General features: G+C 39.0%; 1 protein-coding gene across 2 annotated transcripts; it reads right to left on the bottom strand.

Moving 5' to 3' along the window:
* Positions 1-9,012: 9,012 nt before the first annotated feature.
* On the bottom strand, positions 9,013-10,006 carry LOC145166102 (kirola-like). 2 transcript variants are annotated; one of them, XM_079085030.1, is made up of 2 exons: positions 9,737-10,006; positions 9,013-9,445 (listed from the first exon to the last, which is right to left on the bottom strand). In XM_079085030.1, the coding sequence occupies exons 1-2, from the start codon at positions 9,855-9,857 to the stop codon at positions 9,168-9,170; spliced, it is 399 nt and encodes a 132-aa protein (XP_078941156.1). In that variant the 5' UTR covers positions 9,858-10,006; the 3' UTR covers positions 9,013-9,167. The 2 variants fall into 2 exon arrangements, with proteins under 2 accessions (XP_078941156.1, XP_078941157.1); XM_079085031.1 differs by having other exon boundaries at positions 9,845-10,005.
* Positions 10,007-10,438: the final 432 nt, after the last annotated feature.

Here is a 10,438-nt window from a genome sequence, read left to right as displayed (position 1 = left end):
CGATGGAGCCTGCGTGGCTAACCGGCACATCGAATAGGTGACTGTAACAATGAGGGCACCATGTAGATTTGCATGGTTATTCACACCCGCTTTGTGATCCTCGGCATCCCAGTCACAAACTAGAGGGGCACATCGAGAATTAAACATGCCATTGAAAAGTTCAATTAATCTCAAAAGATCTAGGATTTTTCAATACATTTAAAACTTATTTTTTTTTCTTTCGTTTTTCATGGTGAAGAATTAGTGAATCGACATTCACTTACCTTCAAATTATTTACTTGTTAGATTACGGCATCCCTTTTCTAATTTGTAAATAATGTTGCTGGTTCCTAGCCCTAATTTCTCATTTGGGTGTTTAATTGGGGATTCATTTCTAATCAAACTTTTTCCTTTTCTATTTCAGATGTCGAACGTCAACAATGCTTCCGGCTCGAACTCCTCCGGCTCGTTCTCACTCATGAACTTGTGTGGGAGAGTGATCTTTGACGGGTCTAATTTCAATGAGTGGATCCACAACATCCGAATGGTCACTCGCTACGAGGACAAAGAGTATGTCCTTGATGAGAAGCTGAAGGAAATCAACCTCAACACTGCCACTGCTGAAGAAATCGCTGCCTTTGAGGCCCATGAGCGTGATGCCATGAAAGTCCATTGCATCATTCTAGCGACCATGACTGCAGAACTACAAAAGTCCTATGAGGACATGTATCCCTATGAAATGCATCAAGACTTGCTGGACCGGTACCACCAAAGTGCGAGGCAAGAAAGGTATGAGATCATCACTTCGATGATCACTGCCAAAATGGGTAATGGAGAGTCCCTTACCGCTCATCTGCAAAAGATGCAGAGATATGTTGATCGCCTGTTGAAGTTAAATGTAAACTTCGATGAAGAGTTGGCAATTAACATCATCCTTCACTCCTTGCCTCCCTGCTACAACTAGTTCCGCATGACCTACCACATGAACAAGGAAGAGGCCAGCTTGATCAAGCTTCAAGGCTTGCTAAGGACTGCTGAGAGCAATCTCAAGGACAAGTCTGTTGCACCAACTCCCACTGCTGCGCCTGTCTTGGCAATAGGTAAAGGAAAGGGCAAGAAGAGGAAGGCTCCTTCAAAGAGCCACCACAAGGGAAAGTCCCAAGATGGCACCTCTTCTAGTGGAACCAAAGTTGGTTCTGCTAAGACCAACTCCAACCCTAAGGAGGCAGAGTGCCACCACTGCCACAAGATAGGGAATTGGAAGAGAAGCTGCCCGAAATAGCTGCAAGCCATCAAGGATGGGAAGATCAAGCCATCTTTCGCATGTATTTACACAATTAAATCTAATGATTCATCACATGCTATTTCTTGGGTTCTTGATACATGATGTGGTTTTCACATATGTTCTGATTTGCAGGGACTAAGAAAAAAATAGGGATGTGGAGCAAGGAAGGATAAATCTAATCATGGGAAACGGAAGATCGTCACCTGTCACCAAGATTGGAGTTTATTCCTTAGTGCTTAGTAATGGATTAGGTTTAGATTTAAACAATTGTTTCTATTCGCCAGATATGGTAAGAAACATCATTTCATTTCATGGTTTATATAGACAAGGTTTTAGATATTCATTTGATAATGAAAAGGGTTATATTTATGCTTATCTTAATAATATTTTATATTTAGAAGCATTGCCTTGTAATGGAATATATGAGACTGTGATGGTTGTAGATAACTTAGGAAATGATGTGTTGTGTGTAGATTCTTCCAATAGTATGGATAAAGCATGCTTGTGGCATTGTCGTCTTGGACATGTCAACAAGAAACGCATAGCCCAACTCCAAAAGGATGGAGTGTTGGAGTCATTCGACCTTAGGGACGATGACGTGTGCGAATCTTGTTTACTTGGAAAGATGACCAAGTCACCCTTGACTGGCACTTGTGAGAGGGGTGAGGGTCTATTGGATCTCATACACACCGATGTGTGTGGACCATTTAGATCCACCACAAGGGATGCGAACCGCTTCTATGTGACTTTCACCGACGATTATAGCAGATATGGGTATATCTACTTAATCAAGCACAAGTCGGAAACCTTTTAAAAGTTCAAAGAGTTTAAGCAAGAAGTGGAGAATCAATTGGGCAGGAAAATGAAGATGCTTCGATCCGATCGAGCAGGAGAGTAGCTAAGTCTTGAATTCCATGAGTACCTCAAGGAATGCGGAATAGTTTCGCAATTAACGCCACCTAGGACACCGCAATTGAATGGTGTAGCTGAGAGGCGTAATCTAACCCTGCTAGACATGGTTCGTTCCATGATGAGTCGTGCTTCACTACCTATCTCATTCTAGGGGTATGCGTTAGAGACTGCCGCCCATATCCTTAACATAGTCCCTACAAAGAAGGTTGCCAAAACACCTCACGAGATGTGGACAGGGAAGGCTCCCTCGTTAGCACATATCAAGCTTTGGGGTTGCGAGAATTTTGTAAGACGAGAGACACACGACAAGCTCAAACCTCGTAGTGAGCGGTGTATTTTCATCAGCTACCCGCAGAAGTCCTTTGGATATCTCTTCAATAGACCGAGTGACAATGTTGTCTTTGTTGCGAGGAGAGGGGTTTTCTTAGAAAGAGAACTCATAAGCCAAGGGGACAGTGGGAGGCAAATCGATCTTGAAGAAATTCAAGAGTCGACCGATGAAGGAACCTCTAACGCTGGCGTTCAACCCGAGCAGGAAACTCCGGTTGAACCAATTGACGAATACTTACCTCTTAGACGTTCCGAACGGGTTAGTGTTCCACCCCAGTTTTATGGTTTTCATATAACTACCGAAGGGGATACGTTCATTAGTGATAGTACACTAGTGAATTTGGATGAATGTAACAGCTATAAGGAAGCCATGACAGGCCCGGAGTCTGCGAAGTGGAAAGAGGCGATGGACAGCGAGATTCAGTCCATGTATGACAACCAAGTTTGGAATTTGGTTGATCATGTACCAGGTCGTAAGACGGTCGGGTGCAAGTGGATCTTCAAAAAGAAGACCGACATGGATGGGAATGTGCACACATATAAGGCGTGATTGGTCGCGAAGGGTTTCACTCAAACTCCCGGAGTTGACTATGATGAAACCTTCTTACCAGTTGCGAAGATTAAGTCTATTAGGGTGATGTTGGCCATTGCTGCATTTCATGATTATGAAATATGGCAAATGGATGTCAAAACTGCTTTCCTTAATGGAAAGTTGGCTGAGGATTTTTACATGGCTCAGCCAGAGGGTTTTGTCAATGCAAAGCATCCCAATAGAGTGTTCAAGCTTGAGAAGTCCATTAATGGAATTAAGCAAGCGTCTCGTAGATGGAATCTTTGTTTCGACGAGAAAGTCAAAGAATTTGGGTTTCTGCGAAGCGAGGATGAATCATGTGTATATGTCAAAGTCAGTGGGAGTATAGTGAGCTTCCTCGTACTGTATGTGGATGACATACTACTCATAGGAAACGACATCCCGACACTGCAGGAAGTTAAGTCCTGGCTTGGGAAGTGCTTCGCTATGAAGGACCTCGGAGAGGCTGCCTATATTTTAGGAATAAGGATAGTGAGAAACAGGAGTAAAAGACTAATAGGACTTAGTCAGAATACTTACTTGGACAAAGTACTAAAACGCTTTAGTATGGAGAATTCCAAGAAAGGGGAGTTACCGATCCAAAGTAATGCCTAGTTGAGTAAAACTCAAAGTCAGCGTACCGAAGCCGAGATAGCAGAGATGAGCCGAGTACCTTACGCTTCCGCAGTCGGCTCGATCATGTATGCTATGACCTGTACTCGCCCTGATGCGGCCTTCGCTTTGAGCATGGTCATCAGATATCAAGGGAACCCTGGCAAAGCACATTGGACCGCAGTCAAGAATATTCTTAAGTACCTTCGGAGGACCAAGGAATGGTTCCTAGTCCTCGGTGGGAGTGATGAATTAAAGGTGCGAGGGTACAGTAACGCTGGTTTTCAGACCGACAGGGACAACTACCGTTCGTAGTCGGGCTAGGTCTTTACCCTTAATGGAGGAGCAGTGACTTGGAAAAGTTCCAAGCAAGAGACCGTAGCTGATTCAACGTGCGAATCAGAGTAAATTGCAGCGAGCGAAGCATCAAAAGAGGCAATGTGGCTGAAGAATTTCATTGGAGACCTTGGAGTTGTGCCAGCCATACAGGAGCCCATGGAAATTTTCTGTGATAACGAAGGAGCGGTTGCCTTGACCAAGGAACCGAGGGATCATGGTAGATCTCGACATATCGACAGAAAATATCACTTTATTCGACATCAGGTAGAAGAAGGACTCCTCGTAGTGAAGATGGTATCATCAGAAGATAACCCAGCATATCCGCTTACGAAGGGACTGAGTAGGGTTAAGCACTTGCAGCACGCTAGGAGCATCGGGCTGAAGGACGATATAAGTTTAGATTAGATAGTTTAGAAACGTGTAATAGATAAATTGTAATTAACATTCGATGATTAAATAAAAGAGTATTATTTATTAGTAATGTTATTGTCTTATGTTAATCATTTACCTATTGTTTCATTTTGCATGTTTTGACTTCATGAATAATTGAATTATTTGATAATAATCGAATTATTCAAACGGTCCACAGTCGTTCATATGTTGGAAGTAGATATGAATGAAGACTGTCATGAATTGGTGTGTAGATTGTCTAAAAGTGTATTAGACATAGCAAAAGTTTGCTACAACGTTCATGAGTGCTTATGAACTAGATTTGAGCATTGGAATAAACCCATGCTAGCTGGAATCGCTTCATGGAATTCATCACGAGTGATCGCAAGACGGTAATATCATATGGTCTTAAAACCTAGATATATGGTTTATTGTTTGTTAATTGGTTGTGCATTGATAATGCGTAAACGCATCAGTAACTTGATGTTATAAAACGCATTGTTGTGTATGATTTTATTAGTGGATAGTAAATGCATATAAGTCGAAGTTTATCTGTTCCTTTTATCCTAAGAGGGTAAAAGCTATATCAGGGCCCCTCGATGATTTGATTTGACTTATGTGCCGAGCCCGGTCAAGACTGAATTGATATGTTCAATTAAGTTCTATGTCAAATGAATCCGAGATCGAGAAACTAACTGCTGGACAATAAGTATGACTATGTTCCATGTAATTGTTCGCACGATATCTAGAACAAAGGATTATACGATCCCTTATCTAAAGGACATGTTACTGATAAGATCAGAGTTCGACATCGTCTTTGAAAGCTACGATTGCTAATCGGATTAGGCTTGCATTTGTAGTTACTAGACTTATCCAAGTGGGAGACTGTTGGATTAGTGTCTAAGCCCGTAACTATATTTGGTAAGTACTTGACCCAGTTGTGCATGGTCCTTTTGGGTTGCCTTCACCATAGCAACTTGACAAGGTGATTTATGAAGAGAGAGAATATATTATGGTTTATTAATATATTATGTGAATAATATATTAAAGGAATAATCATATTATTTAATTAATATTATTAGTCATGGATTAATTAAGAATTAATTTGGTGACTAAAAGAGATTAATTAAATATAGGGGACTGAACTGCAATTATTGGATAATTGAGTTATTGGGCTGGGAAACCCAATGAAGCAAGGGGTGAACGAAATTATGATGGGAGTCCATCATATTTTCGTCCATGGCCTTAATCCAGAAGGTTCCATGGGCTGCTTGATGATTAAGTTGTCCATTAGGGTTTTGGCTGAAACCCTAGAAGCTCACAGTATAAATAGATCCCTTGGGTTGTGGAAATCGGCTACACTTGCTTCCTTGCAACCCTAGAGCCGATTTTCTACCTCTCTCCTCTCTCTCCAAATCATCCTCTTGCTAGTTGGTGTTTGTAAGCCATTAGAGGAGTGACAATTGTGACTCTAAGCTCCAAGACAAGAAGAATCAAGCAAGCTACACGAGGTAATCATCTAGATCTGAGTTTCTTATGTCAAATTCGAATTATATACACTAGATCTAGGGTTTTCAAGACTTGGATAAATTGCATGTTCAATAGAGAAACCTATATCCAAGCATTAGGGTTTGCATGTGCACATAGGAAAGTTCTTATGGCTCAAACCCATCACATCAGACTTGTGAAATAATGGAAAAGCCACACACAACGAGAGAAATCATCAATTATAGACAGATAAAAACGATGACCATTCATAGGCTGAACCGGGGAAGGACCCGAAACATCCAGATGAATCATATTAATAGGATGAAGGGCATTAAAATTCCTAGTAACAAATGCTAGTTTAGAAGATTTTCCCATAGGGCATACATGAAAACTATGTGTTTATGAAAGTTTGCCATTTATTGGTAATTTAAACTTGTTGCAAAGAACTTTAAAGATATTAAAAGAAGGATGTCCTAAGCGATCATGCTAAGTGTTGGCAGTTGACCGTTCGCCTAAGAGAACAACTGGATTATGAGAAATATTTGGATTGAATGATAGTTGATAAAGACCTCGAATGTCCTTAACAAGAAAACCACGTCTGAATGTCCTTAACAAGAAAACCACACCAATCAAGTTAAAAAAACAATTATTATCCTTTCATAATTGACGAATGGATGATAGAGGTTTGTGAAAATTAGGAATAAACAAAACATTGTTCATCTTGAAAGACCGATTTTCATGAAGAAAAGAAGATTTACCAATGTAAGAGATAGCCAAGCTTGTGCCATTACCCAAAATCACTAAATTTTTACCTGTATACGGTGAATACTCAGAAAAGTTGGAGCGATCTGGTGTCATGTGGCTCATAGCACCCGAGTCCAACACATATGGTTCAGATTGTGAGAAGTATGTAACATTTTTACGTTGTGCACAAACTCTAGCATCATGTCCATACTGATAACACAATTGGCATGGAGCATCTTGATCAGGAAAATAACCCAGCTTAAAAGGAGTAGCAAGAATTCCCCTTCCATGAGGATTTCCTCTTCTAAACGAACCTCTTGTGCGACTACTACCACGTCCACCTCTATTATTTCGACTATTTTGACTGTAACTGTTGTTCCACTGTTGACCCCCCCAATTACCTCTCCCCTGATTTCCGACTCTACCAGAGTTAGAGTTACCATCACCACGGCTCCCCCGATTTCTATTCCCGTTTTTATTGGGTCGAGATGATGATTGAGGTTGAGAAGAAGAGGTTTTAGCTGTAGTTAGGGTTGTGGCCTGTTCAACTGGGATTGCAAATTTTTTCTGTAACATTTCTTCCTTAAGAAACAATTCTGTCAGGTCATCAAGATTGAGTGACTACCGAACATATGATGAGGATGTGGAGGTGAAAAATTCTTTGAACTCGGCACCAAGACCACAAAGAATTCGTTAAATAAGTTTGTAGTCTTCAAGAGGTTTTCCTACAGCAATAAGGGAATCAGATATAGTTTTGGCTTGGAGAAGATAGTTTGAAATAGAGAGGTATGTTGGTTTCTTGAGGTTATGAAGGCGGTCTTTTAGGTTTTCATTTTGGATGGCCGATGTGGAGCCAAACCTCTTAGCTAGAACATTCCACGTTGTAGGGGCAGTGTCACAGGAGTTCCGGTATGGTTGAATGGAAGGGGTAACAGTGCCTTTTATCCAGCAGCAAATGAGGTGTGTTGCATTCTTCCATGTGTCATGATCTGGGTTTTCTTTGCCATCGGCTAGGGTCTTGGGGGGTGGTTTTGTGTTGATAACAAACAATAGTTTGTGGGCTCATAGAAGGGTTTTGAAGAGGGCACTCCAGTTTTACATAGTTTTCTTTGGTTAGATGGGTCATGGGTGTGAGCCATGATGGCATTAGGGTTGTAGAAAATATGAATAAAATGAGAATTAGTCATTGCTGATGAACCATAATCGTTAGTCAGGGTTGATTCATATTCCATGATAAAGTTGTGACACAATAAAAGACTGTATAGGGAAGAAAGAAAAAGAACAAGAATGCGTGTGAAATAGATGAAAGGCAAAGTGAAGAAAACCCCAACTATTTTCCCATTAGTTAATATAGACCACTTTATATATAGAAGCTCTACAAGGGTAAAAAAGGAAAAGCACACAAAAAGGCAAATATGCAGCCTTAATTACATGACATAAAAGCTTGATTTGCAAGCCTGCCAAAAATCCTAAAAGTATATACATCAAGATATTTGGTTACTATAATTACGCTTACACACACCACCTTTTTCCGCATTCTGTTTACTCAGATATGATATGATGTTTCGACATACTTTGGTCTTTTGGGTTGTATGATGATGTTTTGAGTTATTGTTTTTATAAAATTAAAAATGAAATTTTTGGGTGTTATTTTTGGGACGTTTCATTATATAATTGCAATACACCATAAACCGTCAAGAGGTCATCCATATTTTCTTTCTAAATCTACATTATGTACAACCTTCTCTTAGTTAGAGTTCCATGGACATTGCTCTCCATATCACTATCGAATCAATGGGAATTGTTCTTCATATCGCTATCTAATGAATGAGCCTGAAGCATTGGATTCTCGTCTTTACAATGTGGTATCTTTTCCTTGGTTAAACAACTAGTATACCTAAAGCAAACCGAAGAACGGAATCCAATCCTTGTAGTAAATTACAAATCTATCCTAGATAGACTTCTTGTCCCCAAAGCTATGTTAAGACGGATATCAACCTTTAGCGGTTGCCTTTCACCATAATAAAGTGCACAAATTTGATCCTTCATGTAGATTTTCTGAAAATTTTACAATATCTGTTACAGAAAGTTAGACATAGAATTTCTTGGGTTTCATGAATCTGGAAACCATGGAGTAAACTATTTTGTTGAATTTCTTTGGATTATCTTTTTAAATGTATTTTAGCATCTAAATGTGGGAATTTGTCGGAATTCAATTTTGATTCCTATAAAATCCCACAAAATACAACGAACAAAAGACAACTAAAACTTTAGAACCTAATGCATTCTAGGTTTCATCCGTTAGACATGGATTTCATTATTTCATTTCATTACTTGGTTTCTCCACTTGAAATACTAGTAATTACAACAATTATAACATGCAATTAAAAAAAGTTCTCGAATCACAACCTATGCTAGTTTACAATAAAAATACATATCTTGACAAGAAACCATGCAATATTCATCACAAATATATCGGCTATATTTTTTTTATTTGACAATAACTTCATTTTATTGTTACCATAATGGCCGCTTGAGAAAATAAGCATCCATATCTCCCACCACAGCACAAAGCAAGTCTAAATATGGTGTTGGATCGGGTATATTTGCATTCGCCTTCTCGAATTCCATAGTCCAAATAACTAACTTCTTATGCCCCATATCTTCAATATTAACCGTAAGGATTATGGGATTATACACCTCCAACACGCCTCCTTCAATCACCTTGAACACAATTTTGTGTAATTCATCATCAACTTCTTCAACCATTTCTTTTGCACTTTCCACTTTTCCATCTAGGGAAAAACCATAATTAGTGTGTACATACATATATACATAAATAAATACACACACACACACACATATATATATATATATATATATATATATATATATATATATATATATATATATATATATATATATATATATATATATATATATATATATATCTGTGTGTGTGTGTCGATCACACATAGAACAAATTTTCATGTTGAATTATCATAGATGAAATAGTTTATCATGGATGAAGCGCCAGAGAATGACAGATCCAGGAGCACCCCATTGACCAGAAACTAAATCACAACCTTGAACCTTATCAGGGGCGATGACAGCAGAGTTGTTTGGTTTGTGCTTGTAGATTTCATAGACCAAGTTAATATCACTTTTGATTTCAACTTCACGAACTAACTTACCTATTTTAGCCATGTTTTTTTTTATTGTGAGCCTATAGCTAGCTTGTTGTCCCCTCTAGTAGTTGAACAACCAATGGTGAAGCATTTATAAATGGAAGTTCAGCATGTTTTGGCCATCTTTATGGTTATTTCCAGTTGTGTTTTGGGCATCTTTGTATGGTTATTTCCACTTGCAGTTGTGCATCTTCAAAGTTTGCATGCCATGGGAATTTTAATGGAACATTATTATACCACTTTCACTGTCCATGAGACCAATACCAATAGATGGGTATAGCATCACCGATAATGCATCAAGGACTGGACCAGCCCTCAGATGTGCATATTTCTAAAAGAAATTGGTACCTTTTAGAGTAAAAATTATGAAATTCTTATAGTAGTTGCTAAGTCGAATATTTTCCATAATAGGCATTACAAATAAGAATATATACGATGATGGTCATGGGCCGATACATACAAATACATGTAAAGGATAGTGGGCCTAACTATACAAATACAAATATATACATACACTGATACACATGTCCGCTAACGGTAGTTTTTTTTCATAGTGGCACCTGTTTCAATCCATGACAATTAAACATCTTATTTTTAAGA

Source organism: Lactuca virosa, chromosome 3 (assembly GCF_052849685.1).
Source record: "Lactuca virosa cultivar CGN04683 chromosome 3, Lactuca_virosa_CGN04683_v6, whole genome shotgun sequence".
Taxonomy (NCBI): Eukaryota; Viridiplantae; Streptophyta; class Magnoliopsida; order Asterales; family Asteraceae; genus Lactuca; species Lactuca virosa.
Note: the sequence above shows the minus strand (reverse complement) of the source record. Positions and strands in the feature narration are given on the sequence as shown.